Source organism: Eleutherodactylus coqui, chromosome 4, assembly GCF_035609145.1.
Source record: "Eleutherodactylus coqui strain aEleCoq1 chromosome 4, aEleCoq1.hap1, whole genome shotgun sequence".
In the NCBI taxonomy this organism is placed as follows: Eukaryota; Metazoa; Chordata; class Amphibia; order Anura; family Eleutherodactylidae; genus Eleutherodactylus; species Eleutherodactylus coqui.
This window is the reverse complement of record NC_089840.1, coordinates 272005898-272033808: the sequence shown is the minus strand read 5'-3', so window position 1 is coordinate 272033808 and position 27911 is coordinate 272005898. Positions and strand designations below refer to the sequence as shown.

Sequence of the window (27911 nt, the reverse complement as noted above, 5' to 3'; positions counted from 1 at the left end):
CGGCTGTATGGTTCTTTGAACGTTCAAAGACTGGGAATTGTAGTTCCTCTCGACAAGAAAGGTGCAGCGTATGACCTGCTCAGACAGGGAAGGGTTAGCACTGTTATCAGTGTGGTTGGAGGGAGTGACACTTTGTGGTGCGTGTTATATAGAATGCAGCTTCCTGGATGGTTGGAAATGACAGGGAAGACAGGGTACAGGCTCAGAGAGGATCTTCAGGGCGGTTTGGAGTGAGTCAGTCACACAGTGAGCCAGGAAATTCCGGATACTTTATAGGGAACTTTACGAGAAGTTGGAGATCAGCAGAAAAGTTCTAGTTTTTCACTAGTAGACTCTAACCAGGATCAGAAGAAGAAGTCAGATCAGAAGAAGCCGCACAAGACATCAGGATAAATCCCCAGGAGTCCTGCAGGCATCAACCAGAACCTGATACTGGGCCAAGCAGGAAAGTGACCCTAAAGAGGCCGGTGCTAGACGAGCCCATTGTCCTCTACTAAGCGGTGAGTGATGTCTACTATGATACTGTCTGAGAATCCAGGTTAGCAGATCCCGAGTCAGACGATTGTTGCTCCTCTTTTTTTTATTACAGTAGTGATTTAACCCTTTTATTTCAGGATTGCTTTAATTAGCTCTAATTCACAATGAGTACATGGCTGGTGTTGGTCCATTGCAATCAGATGTTACATGTAACACAATGAAGGTTACGAATTCACCGTATTGTCCCCTGGCCCCTGAACAGGTACTTTTGCTGTAGGATACGCAATGTTTTATAGAGTAAATGCAATAGTTGATACTTTTCTCAACCACATCCAGAAGTTCCCACGTGAACCTCCCATTCAAGATCATATACAGAGCGTTCCTTCATCTAACACACTGCTTACATAGGAGCTTACACGGAGCTTAATTGCAGTTAGCGGTAAATTCCCTCTGTACATTATAAGGTCATACATAAGGTCTTTTTTTTTTACAAAAATGGCAGTTGGGTTTCATTGCAGCAAAAACAGCGGCATCCGGATGTTTGCTGTAGGTCAGTAGTAACGTATGAAGAGCCCTACGGATTCTCGGGGAGGTTTACTATTGAAGATGTGCCAGTTTCCGGGTACAAAAACTCTTACATGATTTGCACAACTTTTATGATGTGTTTTAGACAGGTTTAGAATTTTTTTGCCAAGTCCGAAAAGGTAAATGGCTTAATGGAGGAAATGGAGCATGGCTCCGCAGGGAGTAGGGGTGTGGCCTGAACACAACCTCTCCTGCCAAAATGTTGGCGCAAAATTTATTAGTAAGTCAACTAATTGATAGTATAAAGTTTGACTAGACAGTTTAATGATGCACCTAATTTATCACCCAGTCACTGTAATAAATCTGGCACATGTTAAGCCTCGCCGTCTACATCTTCACTGTCTAATTATTAGTCATTATTAGTAAATCTGCATTTTTTGATAAAATTATAAGTATAAAATCACCCCAAAAAAAAGACTGTAGACTTACTATTAAAAATGGTGCAAATCACATCAGGGAACTGTCTTACATGCTTTGCACTACATTTATGACATGTCTTAGATAATTGAAGGCACTTTTTTGGCGGCTTTTGAAAGGGGGCGTGGCTTCATGGGGAAGGGGGTGTGCCAGAAATGTGACCTCAAGTACCAATATTTAACTAAAAAAAGGCATAAATCTAATAGGTAGTATAAACCTGGACTAGACAGGGCTCATTCACAAGGGCGCATGCAGGTTCTGGTCTGTGAATATGTAGACCAAAGCAGTGTATATAAAATGTCTATGCGGCCATGCTTATTTTTTTTTTTTTGTGTGTGCGTAATCACTGCGTATTTATGCACGCAAAACATGCGAGCAGGGTCATAGATTATATGTGCAAATACGCGGTCAATACGCATATATCATGTATATTCACTGCATATTTGCCCATTCTCATTGACTTCAATGGGCAATTTTAGTCTGTAAGTCGGACCAAAAATACGCACATGTGAATAAATCCATTGAAATCAATGGATTTTACTCACTCCGTATTATGTGTTTAATATGGTGTGCAATTACACCTGTGTGAATGAGGCCTAAAGGTGCCCCAAATTCATCATCCAACAGTCACTGTGATAAACTGGTGCATTTTAAGACTACGTGGTCTAAGTTTGCACTAATTATCAGAGAATGTTAGTAAATCCACCACAATGTGTGAAGGAAGCCGCAGTATAGGATAAAAGATAAAACCATTACAGTCTATAATATATGTATCAGTACTTTCGATTAGTTTGGTTCCTTTGCTATTGGAGTTTACCTCCCAGTACATACAGACATAACATATAGCTCCTGGGCCCTAAAGTTAAATCTATAATGGCCCCAACCAGCCATGTGCCATTTATAATACTGCTATCTCCTTGTGTGGTCTTAAGGGCCCTTCATGCATCAGGGCCTGATTGTGACCACTGTTTCTGCCCCCATAGCTATTCCCTTGCATGGAGACTTCTCTGAAACACACTGGTATTATACCCATGTAAGACATTTTTCTAGAAGTGGACATATGGGTGTAAGGGGATGGTTGGCATTTACTGTTAATTGGAAAAGTACCTTCACGTGTGGGGTTTGTAGGAGCTGTCTCTTTAAGGCAGTGGTGGAGGATGGAGAGTTGGGACCACAGACATGGCGGGTGGAAGTCTAAGTAGTTCTGGATTCCTTTGTGGGTCGGAGCTGTGAAGAAGTTAGAGCAAGCTGACTCTTTCAGGGCCACTAGCAGAAAGACGAGAGTCTGTCCGGCTCCTTCGTTTTCCGCCACCTTGCAGCTGCATTTCAGCCAACGCGGGAACTAGTCTGAGGACAACCCGTGTGGAAGTAGACCCGGTATTCAGGAGGATAAAAATGTAAAGACACTTTGTGTGAGATCTTGTCTGAGGCTCACCTATGTTGATTACTGCCAACCGGAGCTCAGCTGATAACATAAAGACTTTTGGACTTCCTAATCTACCTGCAGTCCGAGTAAGGCCTGACGTTATCCCTCTTGTGCTATTTACCTTGCACTGATTCCGGTGGCCCAAACCTTCTGTTATAGTGTTTTATTAAAAAAACAATTCTGGTTATCAGCATAAAGATGTGCAAGACTCGGTCATTCTAGAGTTACCGGAGTAGCATCCGATGGGTGGCCAAGCCTAGGATTGTATTTAACACGGAGTAACATTGACGATTCCCTGGTCTAGCGTGGCTGGATCCAGGACAGGACAGCCTCATGATTCTGGTCCTGATATATGTCGATAAAGCCATCATGACCCCCACCAGGGCAACAGCCCAGATGCAGACCGACCTATCGAGTCCCATTATGGTCTCACTGGCCCATTCATGCCTGATGGAGATAGCCCCAACAAAATCAACCACATGGCACCTTGATCCATGTGTCTCCATGGATGGAAGAATGACCCATCCCCCATGCAAATAACATACGGCCTCTAAATATAATGAAATATATTCCCTGCTCTTCTCAGAAAAAGTTGATAAATTTCCTGACAGATCTTGCATCAGACGTTAAATATCAGTTTACCGGAGAACTATAATTATCAGGATGGCACAACTTGGCAGGATCTTAGAAAAGTCATGTGATGATTAGTAATTGCTGAAGAAAATGAGGGATCTGCCCTTTCTGAAGAGCGAATCCTTCTAATATTGTGATTGAGCTCCCTGCCGTTACTGCTCCGTGCAGTACCGGTTCCTACCACCGTCACAAGAGAACATATTGCTTAGAAATCAATGAAACAGCGCCCCCAGCTTTAATAGGAGCTACTGTATACCCTCCACTTGGTTTTTGCTGGAGTGTCTTAATCAAATATGAAGTAGCTGTAAGGGCTAATTCCCACGGGCGGATTTCCACCGCGTATTACGCGGCGGTTTCCGACGCATTGCCCCGCAGCTCTAATAGCGCAATGCTCATGGTGTGGGATTCCACCGCAGAATTCCACAACGTGAAATCACCCATCCTCACCCGCGGCATGTTCTATTTGCCGCGGGCGTATACGTGGACGGCTTTCATTGCAGTCAATGGAAGTCGGTCGTCACGCTATCTCCCGCTGTAGCACAGCGGAAGATAGCGTGAAAATTCTTTCCCACCTACCACCAGCCGCATCATATGACGCGTCCGACGCGTTATGCGCTCTATTGCGCATGCGCGCCGATGCGTCAAGCAGGATGTCGGGCGGCGGATCCGGAGGTAATTATGGGGTCTCTGGGGGGGGGGGGGCACCGTGACGGGCTCCGCTGAGGAATTACGCTTGCGGAACCCGTCACGTTCGTGGGCACTAGGCCTAAGGGTATGTTAACATGGGGCGGATTTGCTGCGGATTTTCCGTACAGATTCTGCGCACTGAAAATCCGCAGTATTTGCCGCAGCAGGAATGTGAAGGAGATTTTCAAAATTTACCTTGCATACTGCAGAGAAAATCCGCCCAAAGTGACATACGGTGCAGAATTGCAATTTTGCGCTATGGATCTGCTGGGAAATGGCCACTCAACAGCAAATTTCACCCTGTGTGGACATACCCTGAAAGTGTGATTGAGACCACTTGAGGTCAAAGGTTCTACAATTATAAAATGTGGTCACATGATGGGCCGCATTCCTTAAAAGGGCTGTCCAGAGGTATAAAAACATGGCTGCTTTCTAATAATTTTTCACCACCCTTGTCCAAATGGTTGTGTGTGGTATTGCAGCTCAGCTCCCATTCAATTCAATGAAGCTAAGCTGCTATACCACATACCTACGCTATGGACAAGGGTGGCGCTGTGTTTGGAAGATTGCAGCCATGTTTTTATAACTCTGGACAACCCTTTTAAAGGGGTTATATAAACACAGAACAAATTGCCACTCTTGTTCAGTGGTTGTGTCTGGTATTGCAGCTCAGTCCCAGGCTAATAAACCAATAGCAGGCAGGGACACTGACATGGGGGACACGCCGCACATACCTCTCCTGCTGCTCAGCCTGAATCAGTAACCCTGAAACCAGCATTTAATATGGCAGGGCGCTGTATATTAGGCTAGAACGTCCGATGGGCAGTTCATTAGTAGCGAGTAGAGATGAGCGAACGTACTCGTTTCGAGTAATTACTCGATCGAGCACCGTGATTTTCGAGTACTTCAGTACTCGGGTGAAAAGATTTGGGGGGCTCCGGGGGGCGGGGGGAGGCGTGGCAGTGCGGGGGGTAGCAGCGGGGAACAGGGGGGAGCCCTCTCTCTCTTCCTCCCCCCCCCCACTCCCCGCTGCAACCCCCTACTCACCCACGGCGCCCCCCGAATCTTTTTGCCCGAGTACAGAAGTACTCGAAAATCGCGGTACTCGGGCGAAAAAGGGGCGTGGCCGAGTACGCTCGCTCATCTCTAGTAGCGAGTGGTCCCGGGTTTTTTTCAGTGTGATCCTCAATCCCTTCCCCTGAATTTGATTGGGTGCTAGCATCATACTTGAGCCATCAATCAAAATCCAGCAAGAGTATTCAACGTCATTAGGGCCAAAGGAGCCCCCACTAAGTATAATTATCATATGGAAATGAATACTCTGCTGATTCTTGCTCAGGGGTCCAATTACTTTTGGTAGGATGGTTTGTATGAATTCTGCAGTGTTGTGTAGAGATTGAATTACTACATCAGTCCATTTCGCTCACAATTAACCTATCTTTATGTCTTAGGAGTGTGGGAGGTAACTGGCACAAAACACGGGGAGGACAAACAAACTCCATGCAGATGTTGTGCTTGGTCTGATTAAAACCTAGGACCCCAACACTGCAAGGCAGCTGTGCTAACCACTGAGCCACCATGCTGGCACTATGTAGACATTCTAGGACTTTTCTGGTATTTACTAACAATTTTCGCATTGGAGACGCGAAGTTCAATAATTCTAGTCCTCCCTTTTTTATCATAGCACTGGTCTACTCTGTTGTAAAAGGGCAACTCCAGAAATGGCTCTACAGCTTCCAAATGTCTATGCATGTTAAGAGATGTAGGTTCAAACAGCTGGATAACCACAAATGGGTGAGCATCAAGGTCATACTCACCATAAAGGCAGACCATGTGACTGCTATGGGTCCCATTACACCATCCCTTTTTCAGGACCTTCCTCCAGAGAGGCATTGCATTGTTAGCAAACAAGTAGGTAGAGAATAGGCCCAAGGGTCATTTTAAAGGGCATGGATTGGATAACAAACACTAGGCTCCTCTGTGCTGGGTGGTAAAAGCGGGCACCTTAATGGGGGCCTATTTAAGTTTTTGCTATGAGGCTCCATCTTTTCTATGTACACCACTTGTGAGCATTGTATGATAATAATAGCAGTAACCATGGTACACAGTCCTATAAACCAGGATCAAGGTACCCAGTAGGTTCTGATGAGTTGAAGACAAGCGCAGTAGGCATCAAGGTGTCCATTGCTCTTGGACAAGCATGTGTCCATGGCACTTTTCAAATGGGTCATGCTATGGTTATTTTTCTCTATTTATTTAAAGCTCTATATCTGTATAATCAACTATGATCCATGATATTTACTCGGGCCCTGCCCATGCGTTTCGGTATTTTCTTGTTTGTCTTCACTTTTGTTGCACCTATACATATATATATATTATGGGGCTGTATTCCAACATTTCCTTATACATGCTTATTTTTGGAATTGCTCTCCGTATAAAAGGGGAGGATCTCATAACAGACAGATGCCAAGGACAGCCCTGCTCTAGTGTATCGAAATTCTCAGAAGTCCAAGAGCAAATTATCAGCTAATAACAAGTAACAACTCTCTAATGTTGGATCTTCCCATTGCAATTGTTACTTAGAGTGTTTTTGGATAAAGGTGCCATTTTAAACTACTACCGCGTTTCCCCGAAAATAAGACAGTGTCTTATATTAATTTTTGTTCAAAAAGGTTTAACATTTTTACATGTATAGCTGCCTGGACACTATTTAAATTGACTTTTTTAATTAACTGTTAGCAGGGCTTGATTTTGGAGTAGGGCTTACATTTCAAGCATCCTCAAAAAGCCTGAAAAATCATTTTGCATCCTCAAAAATTCTGGAAAATCATGCTATGTCTTATTTTCAGGGAAACAGGGTTTGTATGAAGTTCATTAAAACTGTATACATTTTTAGCTTCTTGCCTGGCTTGGAAACCTTTAAGGGCGTTGTGATTTAATTGGGAGGGGGGTGCCCTATTTGGGACATTCCTTAATTACCCAGAGTGGGAAATATCTGCGAGAGTGTCTCTGGAGGACCTAGCATGTGTGTGTATTACACGGACAGCCCATCGATTTCTATAAGCATTGTGTAATTCTTCATATCCCCAGTGGTGGCACTGCAGGGGAACTGAACATTTGCTACCAAGTTCGACTAAGCATTACAGTTGGTCTCTAGGGGTTCCAGCACTGGGACAACTTGTGATCAGCCCATCTCCGGCCATTCTTAAACAAGATAGAAGAGCTTCTAAAATCAATCACAAAGGTTATTTAAAAATAAACAGGTTTGTAAAAAATTGTCAGCTACTTCCTAAAAAAAAATGTGATTGTTGGTGGAAAAGAGGTTAACCTAGAGATGCAAAATACTTTCTAACTAGTATTCCCATTGAAGGGCAATGTCATTACCCCTTCTTTTGCTTGAAATGACCCTAAACATAGATAAACTAGGAGAGGGGCATAGCGATAGTTGGTGTGGGGGTGGACTCTGCTGCCTGAAGGGGTCCAAAGGCCCCTCTGCCGCATAAGAACACAGCTACATTATGAATGACATGGCAGGTGAAGCCCTGTTACATTATGAATGTGATGCTTTTTATACATAGGAGTGAGCCAACCCCTTTAAACTATTGATGAACTAGTCGTAATAGGTCATCAATAGTAGATTGGAATAAGTTCCCCATTCTGGACATTTCCAGTGATCAGCTGTTCCACTGAGCCAGTGCTTTAGTGTATGTTGCTGCTTTTTGCTGGTAGCAGACTGGTCCACATATTGCGTCGTGGCCCAGGTTGTTTTGTAGGCTGAGTCTCATTGACTTAAATGGGGCTCAGCTTGTGATACTAACCCTGGCCACTGCACAATGTACAGAGCTATTGTTGGGAGTGGCCTGAGGTGTGGTCCCTGTTGATTAACCATGTTGTGTTGTAATTGAGTAGTCTACTTTGTGTTCATGTTTTTTTGGAGGGTTGGCCATGTTGGTTGGAGTGGTTGGGGTGGTGGTGTGCAGCAGAGCATAGTAGCACGAAGGGCAGTGGCCTGGATTGCAGAACTGTCCTGAGATAGATAAAAAGAAAGAAGGCATGTGTAGCATAGTAAAGAAATAGAAAAAGCGAAAGGGAGGAAGAAGATTGTGAGTGTTGTCTAGGAGAGAAGTCATCTCCAGCCTATGAACTTTTGAAGTGTTCTCTCTATGTCATCACTGGTCTGGCTGACACAGCGGTCCTAACAGCTATACAGTATCTCCAGATAGACAACCACGGACGTAGACACAGTCAGGCTTCTGGTAGAAATATTTCACACGATTGTCATGTGCCACCATCATCAGACTGTAGCACTATATCTGTGTTAATAAAAAAGTTTCTGTAAAGATGTGGTCTTGCAGCTCCGCAGTTGCTACGTGGTGTCCTACTCACAGATATTGGATCAGCAGAAGTCATTACCAGCTAAATGCATCTCAGCCTGTGGGGAAAAGTGCCTATTGGAGGTATTTGAAATCACATTCCCTGATGACTCCAATGCCCCAAGCTGAAGTGACATGACACTGTCTGCTTCTAGTAAAAAGTAGCCCCATACGCTAAGACACTGGCTTGGGGGAATAGCTGATTACTGTGGTCTCGGCGGCAAATCTCTGCCGATTTGTTATCAATGATCTATCCTGAGGACAGTTGGAAGACCTGTTCATCAACAGTTGGAAGTGAGCCAACTCCTGTAATATATCTCTAAATGTACACTTTATGTCAACATGCACTTTAAGACATGCAGACGTCTGAGTTACACAGCTTAGTCCTTGTTTGCTCGACATCAACCTAAGCTTCTGTCAATAAATAATAAGATGATTACATAAGGGATCGCTAATCCCGATTAGCTCTATACAAACATGTAGTACATCTAAGACATGTGACTCTGAGGGTAAAGGTAAAATCCCCTGGTTCAAGCACGAGTCATGACCGACTCCAAGGCTGAAGTCACATTATGACATTTTCTTGAGGGGTGGTTTGCCATTGCCTTCCCCAGTCATCTTTACCCCCCCAGTAAGCTGGATACTCATTTTACCAACCTCGGAAGGATGGAAGGCTGAGTAAACCTTGAGCTGCTACCTGAACAATGCAGTACTTGAACCTGCAGCCTTCAGGTCGTGAGTGAGAGCTTAGGACCTCATACTGCTGCCTTAACACTCTGTACCTCACACGAAGCCCCTGAAGGACTCTGAGGGACACTTTCCAAACTGGTGGCATTGTAGGGCAATAGTCTAAAAAGCCTCCACAAAAACGTGAGAAGGTTGTAATTTTCTCTCTTAATAACACACAGTCTGCATTCCAGAGAGATGAGTTGGTACAAGCCCTTTCATAACTTTGAAATACTTGCATTCTTTACATTAGTGCCACCAATTCTACTTCGATCACATAGGCAGGGTTTCTCCAGAATGTATTGCCTTTTCTTGGGTCTTTGAGATTCTCAATGGTGTGCCAGCAAATCTTCCATTTACAAAATTTCTTCTACAGTGATACAGTACAGCATCTTTGATCAAAAATCAGCTCTTTGAGAAGACCAGATAATTAGTTCTAGTATGCATACTGGCCATATTCATTAAAAAGACTTCAGCTACAGAAGACCACTTTCCGGTAGAATTGCATGGCTCTTTGCAACGTCGAAGACTCCTTCATGGAACCATTGAATCCAGCGCTATGCAATGTATACAATCCTTAGGTTTAATCAATCCTGTATTGATTTGGCCATGTGTTTGAGGTCACTCTGGTCCCTAGTCACCTGAAGGCCTCGGTCACATGAACGTTTTGAGGTCTGATTTGCAGACGCGCTTGCGATCTGCAGATTTATAGACCCAATGCAAAGCAACGAGATCGGTCACATATCCGTTTTTGATGCGGATGTGCCGATAATTTTAGGACACACCGATTCACAGAACGCATGTAAATTGGTGCTTGTATATGCGCCCAATGGGGCCGGCGGCAGCAGCGCCGACCCCATTAAGAACATATACTAAGATTGTTCTCCTCTGCCACAGCTGTGCCACAGAGGAACAATGTTCTCCCATTGAAGTCAATGGAGCCGGCAGTACAGCCGACTTCATTGAAAGCAATGGGCTGCTGGCAAGCGCTGTATGAATTTTCGGGGAAGGGCTTAAAATATAAGCCCTTCCCAGAAAAACCATCCTGAAAATGTGTAAAAATAAAAAAAAAAGTATACTCACCTTTTTGCTGCAGACGGAGTTCAGCCGCGTCCGGCCGGCAGTTCTCCTGAACTGCTCTCTGTAGTATTCAGCAGGCAGGGATTTAAAATCCCCGCCTGCTGAATGGGCTGCCTCTGATCGGTCACAGCCCTCAGCCAATCAGGGGCAGCTCTCACTCACCCATTCATGAATTCATGAATGGGTGAGTGAGTGCTGCCTCTGATTGGCTGAGCGCAGGGACCAATCAGAGGCAGCTCTCAGGTATTGAATGACAATGCCCGTGTGACCGAGGCCGAAGTCTGCAGGGCTGGGTTGAATGAATTCCCAATGGCGTTATTATGATTCCTGTACTCTTTCTCCATCTTTTCCCTAATATTCTTTTTCTATGAATTTGATCTAACCACGATGAAGTCACGGACCAACTTGTTTATCTTCTTATTTATTCAACATGATGATCAAATAGACATTATGGCTTAGAATATACTCTGGATATACCGAGAATCTTTTGGCACATGGTAATGTAGACTTTGGCCACTTAATATTCTTAGATTGCCTCTTTGAGAAGACCAGATTGTTTGTTACAGTATGTATACTGGCCATATTTTTTGAGAAGACTTCTTCTTCAGAAATGGATAATGTAAAGGTAAATAAAAGTGGGACAGTTAGGGCACTTTTACATGGCTCAATCATTGCGTATGAGCATTCGTTAGATCGCTTGGTCACCTGATTGTTGCCATGTATAAACAAGGCAATGATCAGCTGATTGTCTGCTGATTGAGTCGATTAACTGGAAAAAATTAGCATTCTTAGCAGATCATTTTTCCATGGAAACATGGGATTTTCTGGCAAGGCCAATTAAAAGAGCTCTCTGGTGAGAGAGGGGCATGCATATATCCCTTAAAGGGGTTGTCCCGCGCCGAAACGTTTTTTTTTTTTTTTGCATAGGCCCCCCGTTCAGTGCAGGACAAACCCAAGGGACGTGTTGAAATTAAAAAAAAAATTTTTACTTACCCGAATCCCCTCTCTGCAACTTCTTCCTTCTTTTCCTCCAAGATGGCGGCCGGGATCTTCACCCACGATGCACCGCGGGTCTTCTCCAATGGTGCACCGTGGGCTCTGTGCAGTCCATTGCCGATTCCAGCCTCCTGATTGGCTGGAATCGGCACACGTGACGGGGTGGAGCCAGAAGGCCGCTCGTGCCCGGACCGACCAGAAGGGAGAAGACCCTTCTGCGCAAGCGCGTCTAATCGGGCGATAAGATGCTAAAATTAGACGGCACCATGGAGACGGGGACGCCAGCGCAGGGAAGGTGAGTATATAACTTCTGTATGGCACATATTTCATGCACGATGTATATTACAAAGTGCATTAATATGGCCATACAGAAGTGTATAACCCCACTTGCTTTCGCGGGACAACCCCTTTAATTAACCAACACTTTACTGAAGAACAAACTCTCTGATAGCGGCTGTCACCAGTCCATCATGTAAACCACTACTCTGAAGTCCAATGCTGAGTTACCTGGAAGTTATCACTGCTTTCAGTCCGGATAGTATTGGCATCCAGGGTAGCGTTGGATCACAGCTGTCCAAAAAAGTTCAGAGTAAGTTCTCAACACTACTTATACAGCCCTCCCATCAAAAAAAGCCAAGTGAATGCAGGATGAATAATTGCATGACTGGCCTGCGTTAAAGCCAGTTAAATGAGTGCTGATCTCAATGATTGGTGCTCATTTAAAGGGATTCTGTCACCAAGTTCATGACTTTGGACTTGGCCACGGAGGTGGGTCGTTCGGCTTCACGCTATCAGCATCATGCAGACAGTCAGCTCTCTCCCTTTTGTGCATTGGGAAAGAACTATCACTCTGCATGCTGCAGATGGGGAGAGGCTGACGTGGCGCACCTCTGGCGTTCAACTCCGAGTCAAGGCCATCAATAGTTTACAACCAGAAAACTCATTTAATGATGATTTAGACCTGTGTAAAAGGATGTTCTTGTAGATTATAGACTAAATAGCAGCCCAATGTCAATCAGCTGCTCCTAAGGCCAGCAGGTTACTGTCGGCTACTCAGAGAGGCAGGGCTGCTCTGTGTGTGTATAAACAATTAAATAGTCACCTTAAACGTCATGTGAAATGGATTACCATTTACATAACAACTCGAACTTCAAGAACTATCTGGAAGGATGCCAGCAGAATCTGGGAAACTATTCAGCTACTCAATGAAAGGGAAACTCACTTGGAGGGATCCTGTTATGTTAGGGCATTGTAGAGCTACCATAATGATAGCGAACAAGGGCGTATCCTCACGTGAGTTTACCAAACATCCTTCAGGATCTGTAAAACGGCTTCCTTTATTCCCCTTTTCCTTTGCAACCCTCATTCAGCAGCTGAGATCCTTTGAAAGTCCCATTTCTGAGATTAAAGCGAAGTTCTGAGAGGGTCATCACCCGGTTTATTCTAAGACTTATGAAAGGCCCGGCTCTACTTCACCTATATTACAATTTAATGTGGTGGTTGTATATACGGTTTTATATAAGCTCATTGCATACTTGTAAATCTTACTTGGCTCTACCCTGTTCTCTCTTCAGCTCATCCTACACATCTCAGCATGGCATCAAACCAAGTATGGAGGGGCTTACACCGGGCGGTGATAACTCTTGGAATGGCCTTCATGCTTATCGGTGTGGTTCTGTTAACCGTATCGGACAGAATCTTCATCCTAGGGATTTGTTTCCTGGCTGCCGGCGCCCTGGCTGTTCTCTGCTTTCTTTTAGCGACGCTAATGAGCTGTTTCAAAAAAGCTAGAAGATCAGAGGGTGAAGAAAATCCTACGGAAACAGAAGTAAGAAGACCGGTGCAGCGGCAGAATGAGGTGTAAGTACTTAACAGGGCCAATACTGTCTCTGATATATGAGAGAATACTTCATAGACGCATGAATGGGTAGTGCCAGAGTAGCTGATGGATATTGAGGTTTACCACCAGAAATTGGTGCCTAAGGAAAGCTTCACTTGTCTATTGTCAATTCCATATTATATCTCTGTTATTAACCCTTTAAGGACCAAGTGCGGTAAATTTACAGGGCTTGATCCTGGGCTTTAATCCCTGCCAATAGCAAAAAATATGGTGCGGGATTAAAGCCTCTGCTCCTGCAATCAAGCAGCAGCAGTTCGGACCCTCAGTTGTTAGTCACAGAAGAGAGAAGCGGTTTTTAATCACTTTAGCCTTCTCATTTCCTAGGTATATAGTGCTCAATGAATGCTATATACTAAAAAGTGGAAGTGTTCCTTCCACTACGCGACCCGGCGATCAAGTGACCGCTGGTTCCCCCGGTTTACATCAGAGCAGCGGAGTCCTAGCAGACATTGATCAGCACTGCCAGTCACTATTTTCACTAGCGTTTTCCCCTGTAACTGGGGCTCCTATGGATGGCACAGCTACAGTGGGAAAGTGTGAAATAAAGAAAAAAGACAATGTGAATGTCCCCAGAGGTCTTATATGATATAATAAGGGTCATAGATGTTAAAAAAAATAGTTACAAAAATAAGTAAAGAAAAATTACAGAATAAAATAAAAATATATACATAAAAATGAAAATGACCCAGAACCGACGCCAACCAAAACCGTCGCCGTATGCGCTCTGTAATCCAAAATTATACATAATAGATATTGACATGTCCGAAACAAAATGAGGAACCATTTCCCATACTTTATTTTGGAATAAATATACTAATTTAAAAAAGCAACTATAAATATTAATAAAATTATTTTTTTAGCTTTTTACCCCCAATAAAACAGTAAGCGAAAAGTTTTCCTGCAGTGCCTCAGCAGGAGGAATGAAGCATTACACAGTGTCCGTTCAGATCAATGGCTTATCTGTGTAATGGAGGACAGGGAAAGAGATGCTGTATATAACCACTCTCCACCCTGGCCAAAAGGATGCTGAAATAAGGACCTTCTGCAGCATCCGAGGAGCGGGCCCTCAGCCTAGGAGACAGCGGGGTAGAATTTCGGCCTTGTCACAGGGGTCTACCATCTCCCACCCTGAGGGTAGCAAGGGGACCCATCCAAGGAATCGAGGTCAGGCTATTAAATGGGAGGTAACGCAACTGTGGTTTACCTTCAGTCTTTTGTCACGGGTGACACCTCCGTTCTGTCCTCTGCAGTGAATTCAGCAGGTGTAATAAAGAGTCCACACATACAGAGTTGACTTTTCAAGGCTAAACCGGGAACAGTTGGTAAAGCCCGTTTACTTGAAAAACAAACTTGTAAAACAGTCCAAACACAATTTACATCCATTGTCAGGACACCGATGCAGGAAGATTCGTGTTGTGACAGGGAGGAATCATGGGATGACAGATGAATTCCACAGGCCAAATTATCTGCGGAGTTATGTTCTTCTCTCACTCTTAAACTCTCTACCAGTACATACTAACGCGCTAGGGTAGGCACTCAGTGCTGCATGGTGGGCTCTCGCACACTCTAGCATAGGTGCCCGGGTAGGTAAGGCCCAGGACACATATGTTGCATTCGCTTTGCCTCTTCCATCTCTCCTACAGACAGACTAAATTTGCCTGTAAGCGGAAAGGCTTCTCTCTTGAGCAAGAGGAAGACTGACAGAAAGACCTCACTCATGCACCTTGCAACCACATATGTAAAGGAAGGTCACATGACATACAAGAAGATACATTTTCCAGCCATAACCCAGATAGTAACCCATTTAGTGCTGCAACTTGAAATAATAATAATCTTTATTTGTATAGTGCCAACATATTCCGCAGTGCTTACATAGACAGGGGATACAGAAAGACAAAAGTACAAAAATTACAGAACCACGGTTACAATAGTAATCAGTTGATGGAAACAATAGGGATGAGGGTCCTGCTCCAACGAGCTTACATACTACAAGTAATGGGGTGAGACAGAAGGTAAAGGGGCAGGAGATGTGCACTGTATGGTGAGGTGGAGAGTGAGGGATGCTATACACATAGACAATGGTCAGACATTTAGCCGTGTGACGGCAGAATTGGTATGACTGCAGGAGCAGTTTATGATGGCTAGCAGGGATTGCAGTCAGTAGGTCAGGGAGCATGTTATCAGGTGGCGTACAGAGGAGTTTGTTTGGGGAATGCGGTATGCCTCCCTGAAGAGGTGCATTTTTAGAGCACGCCTGAAGTTTTTCGAGTCCTGGATTGCCTGGGTAGCCTTTGGTAGTGCGTTCCAGAGGATTGGTGCTGCTCTGGAGAAGTCTTGGAGGCGGGAATGCGAAGTTCGAGTTAGAGGGGTGTGCAGTCTAGTTTCGTTAGCAGAGCAGAAAGCCCAGGCTGGGTGATGGATTGAGATGAGGGAGGCGATATAGGGGGGCGCTGCGCTGTGGAGGGCTTTGTGGATGAAGGTAGCGAGTTTAAATTGAATTCTGTATTTGACAGGCAGCCAGTGCAGTGACCGGCACAGGGCAGAGGCGTCCGAGTAGCGTCTGGACAGGAAGATGAGGCTGGCTGCTGCATTCAGGACGGATTGTAGAGGGTAGAGTCTGGTGCGGGGGAGGCCGATCAGCAACGAGTTGCAATAATCGAGCCGAGAGTGGATGAAGGCAACAATAAGCTTTTTTAGTGTGTCCACGGTGAGGAAAGAGCGGATTCTGGCGAGGTTCTTGAGGTGCAGCTGACATGTTCGGGCAAGAGATTGGATGTAGGGGGTAAAAGAGAGATCGGAGTGGAATATGACCCCAAGGCAGCGGGCATGCTGTCTGGGAGTTATGGTGCCACACACTGAGATGGCGATGTCAGGAGGAGGTCGGTTAGTGGAGGGTGGAAATACCAGTAAGTCAGTTTTAGAGAGGTTTAGTTTTAGGTAGAGAGAGGACATGGTGTTCGAGACAGCGGACAGACAGTCGGTGATGTTTTGGAGGAGAGGTGCAGAAATGCACTCACATAGAAGACACTGACAATACATAGGCACAAGACACACATAGATCATTCAGAAACGTCTAGAACCTTCTGTACATTAACTTCTGTACACTACACCTCCTCTATTAACTCAGACCTACCTCCTTCTGTGGATGCGGAAACAGTTGAAATTGGTGCTACTGCCAGGGAACTCTTTAACCTATGAGTAAGGCGAGTATGGATAATGGAATTATATTAGGGAATTGCTGGTAATAGGCATGCACAGGTTCACTGCTATGGCAATTGTCCCTCAGTGGTTGAACCTCTTCAGGTTCAACCTGTTTTGCAAGAGCATCTCACTGTAAGAGCAAAGCATATCCAGAGATGACTTGTCCAACAGAGCCTAGCTTCTCAATCTTTGCTACAAGTAACCCAGGGGGACGTGCTATGCCTCTGGCGATGCTTGCAAGGTCTTCATATTGTGTGTAGCGGGTAGTAAACTGATCAGAAACAGTATTTACATGTCTCACTCCATAGGAGGGTTTGGATACTTTAACCCCTTAAGGACCAAGCACTGTAAATATACAGTGCTTGGTCCTGGGCTTTAATTCCAGTTGATAACAAAAATATGGTGGGGGATTAAAGCCCCTGTTCTGCAATCAAGCAGGAGCAGGTCAGATCCTCACTTGTTAGTCACAGTTGAGAACCCAAAGGAGAAGCGTTTTTTAACCACTTCTGCCTTCTTTTTTCTTGGGTACATAGCGATTAATGAGCGATATGTACTGAAAAGTAAAAGTGGAAGTGTTCTTCTACTATGCGACCCGGCGATTACGTGAACGCTAGGAGCCCCCTGACACAGCAGAGCTTCAGGCTCCTAGCATACCCTGAGCAGCTCTGCTTGTAACTATTACCACTACAGGGGGATGTTTCTCCCTGTAACTGGGGCTCCTATGGATGCTCCTATTTTAGCAAAAACATACTAATTAAAAAAAACAAACTATGAATGCTAAAAAACGTTTTTTTTCTCCCGCTTTTTACTTCCAATAAAATAAAAAATATGAAAAAAATGTCAGTGAAAAAAAGATATAAAATATAGCCCTATATGTTAAGTGGAAAAATGGAGCAAAAATAATTTTGGTAGCTGAAGGAAAAAAAATAAGACAGTAAAACCACCACAAGGGTAAAATCCCTAAAAAGTGTCTGGTCCTTTTTATGACCGAAACAGCCTGGCTCTTAAGAGGTTAATGTTGCATAATAACTTGTGGTAACATTATGCATTCGTATTTTCTTGCAGCAACAGTACATCATCCAGCGTAATCCTTAGGTCCTTACATCTCCTCTCATCTTCCATCCATTAGTCACAGTAAGGCACAAGTCTCATGGGCCATCCCAGGCCCAATAACGGTCTCACTAACTGTAACCTAAGCTCTCATGCCCCGTAGGAGCTGCGCCCTTTCACACAGAATGCTACCATGTAGTTACTTCACAGCTTACTTGCACAATAACTGCAGCCTTAGTCCTGCCTCACATCTATCTATTATTACAGTCTGCTGCTTCACCTTAATAGGTGCTTTACTGCACCATTACACACATTTTGTACATAGCAATGAACAAAGTACATCCTAACCACATAACATAGGTATTAACCTGCAAGGCCTTTCATTAAACTATCTGGCGCCATAGTAAATTCTCTGCACTAGTTTATAACAGTTCATTGGGGAGATATGCTGCCAATCCATACCACACCCTGCTTAGGTATTCTACACAGTTCTGGGGAACAAGTGCACTCATGCAGAAGCTGATCTGAGTTCATTGCACTGTCAACAAATTTGCCCCCATGTCATCAGGGCTTGCTGGTCTTGCAGTGTCATCTTCTTCTGCCCTCTGGTCATCAGGGCTCACTGGTGAGCTCTTTGAATCAAGGGGTCCTGCTGCTCAGGACCTCTCACGGCAGCTTCCCAGACTCCTTTCTAGTGACTGCTGCTGGGGCTCTGTTCCACACTGTTGCTCTCTGACACTGTTCAGTAGCTGTGAAGCAGCCCCTTCCCTTATATAGCAGAAGCTGATGATTCTGACAGGTGGGCAGGGTCTAGCCCTGTTCTCGGTTGCCTGCTCTCTGGCAGTGCTGTATTCCAATGGTGCAACCAAAGGCCCTATTCACTTCATAAGACCAGATCCCAAGGTTGTTAAACATGCAACCATGCAAAATCAGCAATCAATCCCTTACACTGTGCACGCGCTACAATCCTAATCTTGTCCATATTTTTATGTCATTTACTTAACTAAGGAGTATTTTACTTTGAAACATTGCAAATTCTGAGCTAGAGGATTAGAGAACCTTAACAGCAATCCCATAACGTAGTCCTACCAAAACAGGTTTCATCTGACTCAATGGAGGAGAACCCAACTAATGTCCTGCTAGGGTTTATCACTGCTTTGGGCCATTTCATGACTAACCTATTAGACTTTGCTGATCATTTGTCCAATGCGTACGCAGAATAATGTTTACGATGGAAGTGCAAATGTGGTCTATAGCTGTAGACCTTCAGAGTTGTCAACTGTGGTGGATCCAACGTGCTCCAGTTCCGCATAATTTCTATCCACTTATGTCATTCAGTAGAAGAAAGAACTAGAGTGATCAATGACAGCAGAACAAAACCACTAGAAAAACAATCCTCGGGGACAGGTGACATAACAATCTTCTCACTAGACTCAACCAGATCCAACCGGCAGGTTCTCCTTCGAGCATTGCCAGTAGGGAAGATGTCCTCATTGCTTAGATGTTGCTTTGATAACCAGTCTCATGCCTTCAGGAAATTTCCATGGTCAAGAGTAGACGCTGATGTCATATGTGTGTCAGTGAGTGTGTTTTAACCCCTTTGTGACCAGCCCATAATTTGTGCCTTAAGGACCAGCATTGTCACATTGCAAGAGCCATAATCTAGTTGACATAGCCGTATAAGGGCTTGTTTTGTTTGGGGCGAGTTGTACTTTTTAATGGCCCCACTCTGGGGTGCATATAATAACTTGTAGAGCTTTTATTACATTTTTGTGGGTGGGAAATGGAAAAACATCTTGAAATTCTATCATTGCTTTTGGGTTTTGTTTTTACAACGTTCACTATTGAGTAAAACTAACATGACAACTTTCTTATCTGATCGGCACGATTACTGCGATACCAAGTTTATAGAGCTTGTTTTATGTTTTACTAGTTTTTCTCAATTAAAACATGTTTCTAAAGAAAAACAAGTCCATGTTGGCGCATTATAAGAGCCAGAACATTTTTACTTTTCCAAGAGTGGAGCTCTATGAGGGCTTGTTTCTTGTGGGAAACATTGCAGTTTTTATTGGTACCAGTTTGAGGTACATGTGACACATGATTGTCTTTTGTTATGGTTTTTTTTGGTAGGCAAACTAAAGAAAAATAGCAATTCTGGTATTACTTTTTTAAAATTATTTTTATGTTGTTCATCATGCGCGATAATCATAAAAGTCTTTTCATTGTCTGGGGTGTTATGAACGTGGTGATACCTATTATATGCTGCTTTTTAAAAATTTGTGTCGGTATTTTACCCTGTTAAGGGCTTCTTTCGACGACTGTATATCGGCCGGGTTTTCACGCCAGGCCAATATACGGTGTCCCTCTCTGTAGCGGGAGAAGGCTGGAAGAGTCGGGAGCAGTGCTCTGAGCTCCCGACCCCTCTCCACCCCTCGCCAGCTCAGAGCACTGCTCCCGGCTTTTCCGGCCTCCTCCCCCTGCAGAGAGGGACACCATATATCGTCCGGGCGTGAAAATCCGGCCGATATTTGGTGGTCTGAAGCCGCCCTAAAATGGATATTTTTGGGGAAAATATGTGTTGTTTTTTTTCTATCAGTTAAACTTTATTGAACTTTTGTTGTTTTTAGTCCCACGAGGGGACTTGAAGAAGCAATCGCTGGTTCGCTAGGGTAGTACACTGCATTACTTATGTAGTGCATTCTACTAAGTCTATGACAGCAGTCTATCAGGGCTATTTCATATTAGCAATCACGTTTTTTTTTCCCGCGACTTTTGAGTGTCAGAGCTGCTTTTTCTCGCCAAAACATTGCTGCTTGTGTTTTTCTGATGTGATTTTGCCACGATTTTTTAGCGCGAAAGTCAATAGGACTTTAAACGCATCACATTGCATGAAAATTGCAAATTCTTGCTTTGCAATGCAATAAAAAGGAGGCTCCATAGGGAAACATGGGAGATTAAAAAAAAAAAAGCAAAATGGAGAAAGATAGGACATGCCGTGATTTGTTTTCTTGCAACATCGCATGAATGAAAACATCGCAAATGGGAAGGAAACTATAGCAAAGCATGGGTTTTGTAATTCTGCGTTTTCATTCACGCTCGCATCATGTCAAAATCGCGCAATTTTATTGCAAGTGTGAGAGTGAGTAAAAACGCAGAATTATGAAACCCATGCTTTTCAATGGTTTCATTCACATTCATGATGTTTTCACTCCTGCAATGTTGTGTGAAAAATAAATCATGGCATGTCCTATATTTCTGCGTTTCACTTTTTTAAAAATCTCCTATATTTCTCTATGGAGCCTCCTTTTTAATCGCACGAACTTGAAATTTTAGTGTGAAATGTTTTTAACATTAGAAAGTCCTATTGACTTTCGCATTAAAAAACACGGAAAATTGCACAAGAAAATTACAAGCAGCAGCGATGTTTCTGCGAGAAAAGGCAGTGCTGACACTCAAAAATCGTGGGAAAAACTCACGATATTGCTGCAATTTTCTCACGCCAAAATCGTAATCGCTAGTGTGAAGGAGCCTTTAGACTCTGTCGGAGGCGGTGCCTAATAGCCGAATCACATGGCACATATGGAGGCTTTTGTCAGGCTTCCATCTGCTATGAGAACCCATTGGTGCATTCTTGATCACACTGTGGGGTGCCGATGGGTGACAGGAGGTTTCCCCTCCCCCTGTCATCTGCTACATGCTGCAGTTGCTATTGATTGTGGCATGTAAGGGGTTAAACTACCAGGATCTCAGGTTTATCTGCTACTGGCGGTTAGAGCAGGAGCCTGGCTGTCAGTCGTCAGCCAAGCCACTGCCTTAAAAAGATGTATGTGCAGGTTTAAAACCCATTAGTAGGGTCAGTAAAAAGGCGCATTGGACGTCACTAAGGGGTTAAGATAGTACAAGAATGGAACAAAATTTCAGCTGAAAATCTGAGAAAATCTAGTGTATACACCTACTGAAACCAGACAGACCTGGCTGAGAGCCGCCAGAAGAGCCAGAAATCATGCAGATGTGTAGTTTATACATCAAACCGACCCGACCTGAGAAATACTAACAACTGAGGAAGAATGTAAAAAGTGTCTAAAACTATAAAGTTCAGGAGACGGAGGGGAAGGAGGGAGTTGTAGCTTTCATGACATTTCATATCAGTGAAGCAGGATGTGGTGTGATGTACAGCGCGGCGGTGACAGACGGAAGTGGCACATTTTATAAAAACAAACTTTACTAAACAAACTGTAGTTCTGCGTCACTCAATGGGATGATACAAATACATTTAACATTACATATAATTAACTGGAATGTCACACTTATAACTTACTAGCTGATAGACCCGGCTTCGCCTGAGTTAATTTGATACAGGTGTTTACCTGTTCGCATAAAAATTTTTTTACGAAGTCGTGGTTACTTCAGAGGAATGTATACACATAGAAGAACGTTAGATTCTCCTCAGACTGCATGTACTGATATCCCTCTGCAGAATGTGCCACCTCTCCCATTCTCACTTTTTATTCAAATTTACCCCCAGACTGGAGGTTGCAGCCCCTTCTTAGCTTTAAAGGCATGCTCCATCTCTGCAGTCCATGGTGGCTTCCTTATGTACTTTACAGCCTTTCAGTATATGCACATAGAGGTCAGTCAGATTCTCCTCAGTACATACACACAGAGGTGAGGTAGATTCTCCTCAGTATATACACATAGAGGTCAGTTAGATTCTCCTCAGTATTTTATAAGGCAGAGGTCAGTTAGATTCTCCTCAGTATATACACACAGAGGTCAGTTAGATTCTTCTCAGTATATACATACAGAGGTCAGTTAGATTCTTCTCATTGTATACACATAGAGAAGCATTAGATTTTCCTCAGTATATACACATAGAGGTGAGGTAGATTCTCCTCAGTATATACACATAGAGGTCGGTTAGATTCTCCTCAGTATATACACACAGAGGTCAGTTAGAGTCTTCTCAGTATATACACACAGAGGTCAGTTAGAGTCTTCTCAGTATATACACACAGAGGTCAGTTAGATTCTCCTCAGTATATACACACAGAGGTCAGTTAGATTCTCCTCAGTATATACACACAGAGGTCAGTTAGATTCTTCTCAGTGTATACACATAGAGAAGCGTTAGATTTTCCTCAGTATATACACACAGAGGTCAGTTAGATTCTCCTCAGTATATACACATAGAGGTGAGGTAGATTCTCCTCAGTATATACACATAGAGGTGTGGTAGATTCTCCTCAGTATATACACATAGAGGTGAGGTAGATTCTCCTCAGTATATACACATAGAGAAGCGTTAGATTTTCCTCAGTATATACACACAGAGGTCAGTTAGATTCTCCTCAGTATATACACATAGAGGTGAGGTAGATTCTCCTCAGTATATACACATAGAGGTGAAGTAGATTCTCCTCAGTATATACACATAGAGGTGAGGTAGATTCTCCTCAGTATATATACATAAAGGTCACTTAGATTCTCCTCAGTATATACACATAGAGGTGAGGTAGATTCTCCTCAGTATATACACATAAGTGCAGTAGACTGTCCTCAGTTTACAAATCATTTCCCAAGGCTTTATGGTTTCTGAGAAAAGTATTATGTCATATATCATGGATTTTCGCACAGTTTTTCATGCATAAAATTGAATATTGAAGTTGCGACCCCTTTATTTCACGTTTGTACAGTACAGATGTGTTATTAGTTACATTACATAAGGGGTCACTTACCTTTGCACTTAAAATTGAATAATCAAGTTGTGACCCCTGTTACTTTTCCTATTTAGGACCTAAACAATTGTCATGCCAAATTTCACATTTGTACAACACAGTTACATAACATAAGGGTAGACTTACTTTTGCACTTTGTCACGTTATGACCTAAAGAATGTTTGTGCCAAATTTCACGTTTCTACGACCTCAGGAAGCTAGAGAATTAGTGGCGAGTCAGTCAGTCAGTCAGTGAGGGCTCTCGCCTTTATCTTTATAGATGTCTCTGTACTCCATACATGCGGGATCAATGCACCACATGTGTAGGATACATCTCCTCTACTTCCCTCGGTGTACTTAACACTTAAGGGGATTACTTTGGTGGGACAAGGCGCTTCATACTTGTACTTACATCAATCATCACTAACCGCTGTCCTCCTGATACTTCCTACTCTTCATTATACTCCATATTACCAGAGGTCCATGGCATGTCAACCTCACGGCCAGCGCACTGTAGGTGCCAGAGCATGCCATTAAATTTCCGTGTCACCACAGGCTCACATGTACCGGAGGTTCAAATATCATCTCGAGTAACTTTAATCTCACCTGAATCTAACATCATCTCGTAGCAGTGCATAGTGCTGCCATCCCCGAAGTGCCCTCTTCCCCATCACACCGTTTTACATCATATTAATGAACACCCTATATCATGTGAACATCCTAGAACTCACATTGGGTAATCATTATATAATTCCCATTATCTTACTAAACACAAAACATCCCACCGCATCATCCAAATTCTTAAATTCCCCGTATCACAGTTCCTGTGGAGATACTCCCCCAGTCCAAGCTCGTCCGTCACAGTCATAGTCATAGTCAGTGTGCACAAACTATAGTCATTGGACTTGCAGGTAAAACCTATTCAGTACTGTATGATGATCCATTGGTTCTAAGCTTATCATTTGTCATATTGTCACCTGCTTCATGTATCTAAGCCTGTCATGTAAGATGCAGTTTAATGAGGTGGTGTATTTATGTCTATCATCTGTGATAACTGCCTGATGAGCCAAAGTTATGTTCGGATACAAGTCTGCCATGCAGAGGCATAACTTGAAGCTCCTGGGCCCCAAAGCAAAACATGCAACAGGGCCCCCAACTATAATGCTTTATTCATAGTACTGGGCTGCCTATATGGAGAAGAGAGGCCTTATTGGCCCTCTAAGGCTCCTGGGCCCGGGTGCAACCGCATCCCCTGCATCCTCTATAGTTACGCCCCTGCTGCCATGTTTTTGCATCTTTTTTGAGTCCAGTGAACCTCCTGTTTTTTGGGAGTTCTATAGTGAGACCGGGGTGTTCAGATTATTATCAATAATTTTGAGTATTTATTATATGTCTCTTGAGGAACCAGTTGGTCTTTGATATGAAAGACTGGTAACGGATGTTATGATTGGCTATCCTTGTTCCCAGAACTTGTAGCTAGTTGGTGTAGTGTTAGCGCTGTGGTCTTGGGATGTTGAGGTCCTGATTTCGAGTCCTGTTAGAGAAAACTTTCATTTTATTTTCCTATGAAATATCTAAAGAGAAATTTGTCTATAGTTACTGTTGTATCATCTAATGGATGGTTTCTAGTTATTTGGGCTATGGCATTCTTTGATTATCACCTTTTCTCCACTATGTGAATTGGGTAGTACCCTAATAAGGTAGCTACTTGGTTAAGTGGTTACTGGTTTGGCTTTGGAACCCCGGGGCTCTGAGTTTGAATCCTATTATTGACCTTAACAATGGTTTGGTTGGGTAGCTACAGTCTCCTTTATGGGAACTTAACCCTTTGCAATCCAATTTTGGATTCAGGGTTTCCTAGGGGTCTTTCTCTTTCTGCCATTTTACAATGTGCCATCTGCTGGCTAGAGCCAGTACTGCAGTATGGGACATGCTGGATAGGCCCCAGACAACGGAGCGACCAGTAATATAGAGTAAGAATACCCTGCCGGACATCTTCCGACATCGGAGCTGTAAAGCCTTCAATCAGAATGTCTTCAGGCGTCAGACAGTGGATTGGAAAGGGTTAAAAATAGGTCATTTCTGACTAACTGTTTAACTATGTTCCTCTTTTTATGAATGATAATAAGTACAGTACCTAAGTCTACCACGTTTGATACGGTCTGTTGGTCTGGTGTATCTAAGCTTATCATATGTAATACTATGTGCTAAGCTGCTGTGTCTCAGCAGAACATGTGTGGCACTGTCTTCTGAGCTCATGTATCTAACCACATCATATGTGAGTGCCTGTTGAGCTGGTGCATCCAAGCTTATATGTGGTATTGTATGATTAGCTGGTGTATCTATGTCTATCCATCCTATGAAGTACTGTATATACGGTAGTGTGAACCATCTTGTAACCCTGGGGGCACATATGTTGTCTCTCCTTCTACTGTCCTTTAAGCTGTAAATAATGAGTTTCCTCTTTGCTCCCACAGGGACCCGAGTCAATTTGCAGCTCCACGTTATGAGGATGTAATAGTCTATGGTACTGCAAGAGTGTGGACCATAAATCTCGGCCCAACTCCAGATACTGAACCCCCTCCTTACATCAGTGCCTTGGAACCTGAAAGAAGTGGAGCTATTGAGGACCAGGGACTTCCCAACCCAACCTTACCTCGTATCCGCTCTGACATTCATGAAATCAAGGCATCTGGACTCATCCCAGAACAAATAATGCTTGAGCCTTTAACACCTCCACCAACCTATAACGAGTCCTTTCCTCAATGGGAGGAAGTCTTTTTGCCATCCCAAGAACAAGGTTGATGGAAGACCCTGCAAGACCCTGTTACATCATGAAGATACATCTAAGCAAAACGTTCTCCATGAACTATCCGATCCCTCAAAACATTTCGTGAAGGTTCTTGTGGGTGAAGGAAACAGAACCTCTCTTATAAGGACCAATAATATCAATTAGATCTTAATTAGCCTAAGATTCCATGGCACGTCCATGGCTAGTAATGGACCACTACACATTGGGAAATGAACAATGATGCCTTAGTTGCACAGAATCAATAGGTGGAGATTCTAGACCTATGTCTCAACAAATCTATGGTTTAGGTTTTGGAGACCTCTCGATGGGGAGGAAGAGATAGACTTGACTTTGTGTGAAGTACTTTTTTTATATTTATTAATGTCATAATGTGTTATTTATGAGATCATTTCAGTATATGCTGTAAGATATGGTTATTTTAGATCATAATACTGAACTATTAACTTTATAAAGTTTTCCTACTGCTGACTTTTCGAACAAAGGTGGAGGATCCTCCTTATTGCTTGGCCATGCAAGCTACATGTATGCATGGCTTTCTTTCCATACTTCTTATGAAACTGAGCATACTAAAGACTCTTGTAAATGGGAAGATATTGAGCCACATTGGTTCTACTGCGATTGAATAGACAATTGGTGTCAATACTATGCTGCTTCTTTTCCACTCTCAAAGGAGTTTTCTGGGCCTATAATATTGATGTCCTACACTAAGTGCAGGCCATCAAAGTTTGATCAGTGGGGGTTTTAAATCCTGACACTATAGCTGATAAGCTGAATAAAGGTTCCAAATATATTCTCGGTTGTACAGCGCAGTCTCATTCAAGTGTCATATGTACGGTACTGTGCATGGTAAACACTGAAGATGGCAATTAGCTTGTGGAAGCACAACAGCCCCTTCATGGACCTTGGCCAGGGTGCAGAGAGTCAGTTTCTCACAGATGATATATCACAGTCACAGAAAACCCCTTTAACATAGTCAATATTAAAGTGATCTCCAAAGGGCCATTGTGGGTAGAAGATGAGACACTGTGTGAAATAGTTTGAGAGAAGGATTAAGAATGTGGGCAGAGGAACCCTGTAGGAAAGCCTTTGATGGAAATCGTGCACTGGCGAACTTGAAATAGGCCAATTATATGAACGTACTGCCGGCCTAGTACGCTAGTTGACCAATGGCCAAGTTCATGTTAGATAATGTTATGAAGAGTAATCAAAAAGTCTAGGACTCTGGTGCAATCTGTTGGTAGCTTTCAACCCAGAAGGGGAGCAGAGACAATGGTATGAATTGGAAGGTAGGTAATGTATTTCGAGGTTCACAAACCTTTTCATCGGACAGCTGGATAAAAATATGAATTTACAATTAAAATCTCTTTTTCAAAGATGTGTAGGCAGAGACAGTACAGACCATGACTTGCCAGTGGTGAAAACCATGGTAGTCAAGGGCAATGGAGAACTTGGTTACTGCCCTTGGCCACCAGGACTTACACCACTGGACAGGTTGCACCAGAGTCATAGTATTTTTGATCAATCTTCATTAATGTGTAATATAATGGCAATGGAGATGCGATGATCCAGTCCCTCAAGACTACTAACCTTACCGAAGCTAACTCTTCTAGGTGTTTAATGATGGACCAGAGAGGCATAGCAGGTCAGCCTATGACTAGACAGATACCTTGTGCAAAGGTTAGGGTGCCCATACGCATTACATGAAGATCAGCCAATCCTGCCAATTTAAGTAGGTCCAGACGATCATTTAATGAGTATGAAGGCCTTCCGATTCTCTATCAGTGACTCAATGGATCTACCCAATTACCTAATGAGTATAAAGGCCTTTTAACTC

At 43.4% G+C, this 27911-nt stretch overlaps 1 protein-coding gene across 1 annotated transcript; it reads left to right on the top strand.

Moving 5' to 3' along the window:
- Positions 1 to 132: 132 nt before the first annotated feature.
- Positions 133 to 26720, top strand: TMEM139 (transmembrane protein 139). Its single transcript, XM_066601350.1, has 3 exons — positions 133 to 500; positions 12975 to 13260; positions 25743 to 26720. Exons 2-3 carry the CDS (start codon positions 12995 to 12997, stop codon positions 26068 to 26070), a joined length of 594 nt encoding a protein of 197 aa, XP_066457447.1. The 5' UTR covers positions 133 to 500; positions 12975 to 12994; the 3' UTR covers positions 26071 to 26720.
- The last annotated feature ends 1191 nt before the right edge of the window (positions 26721 to 27911 follow it).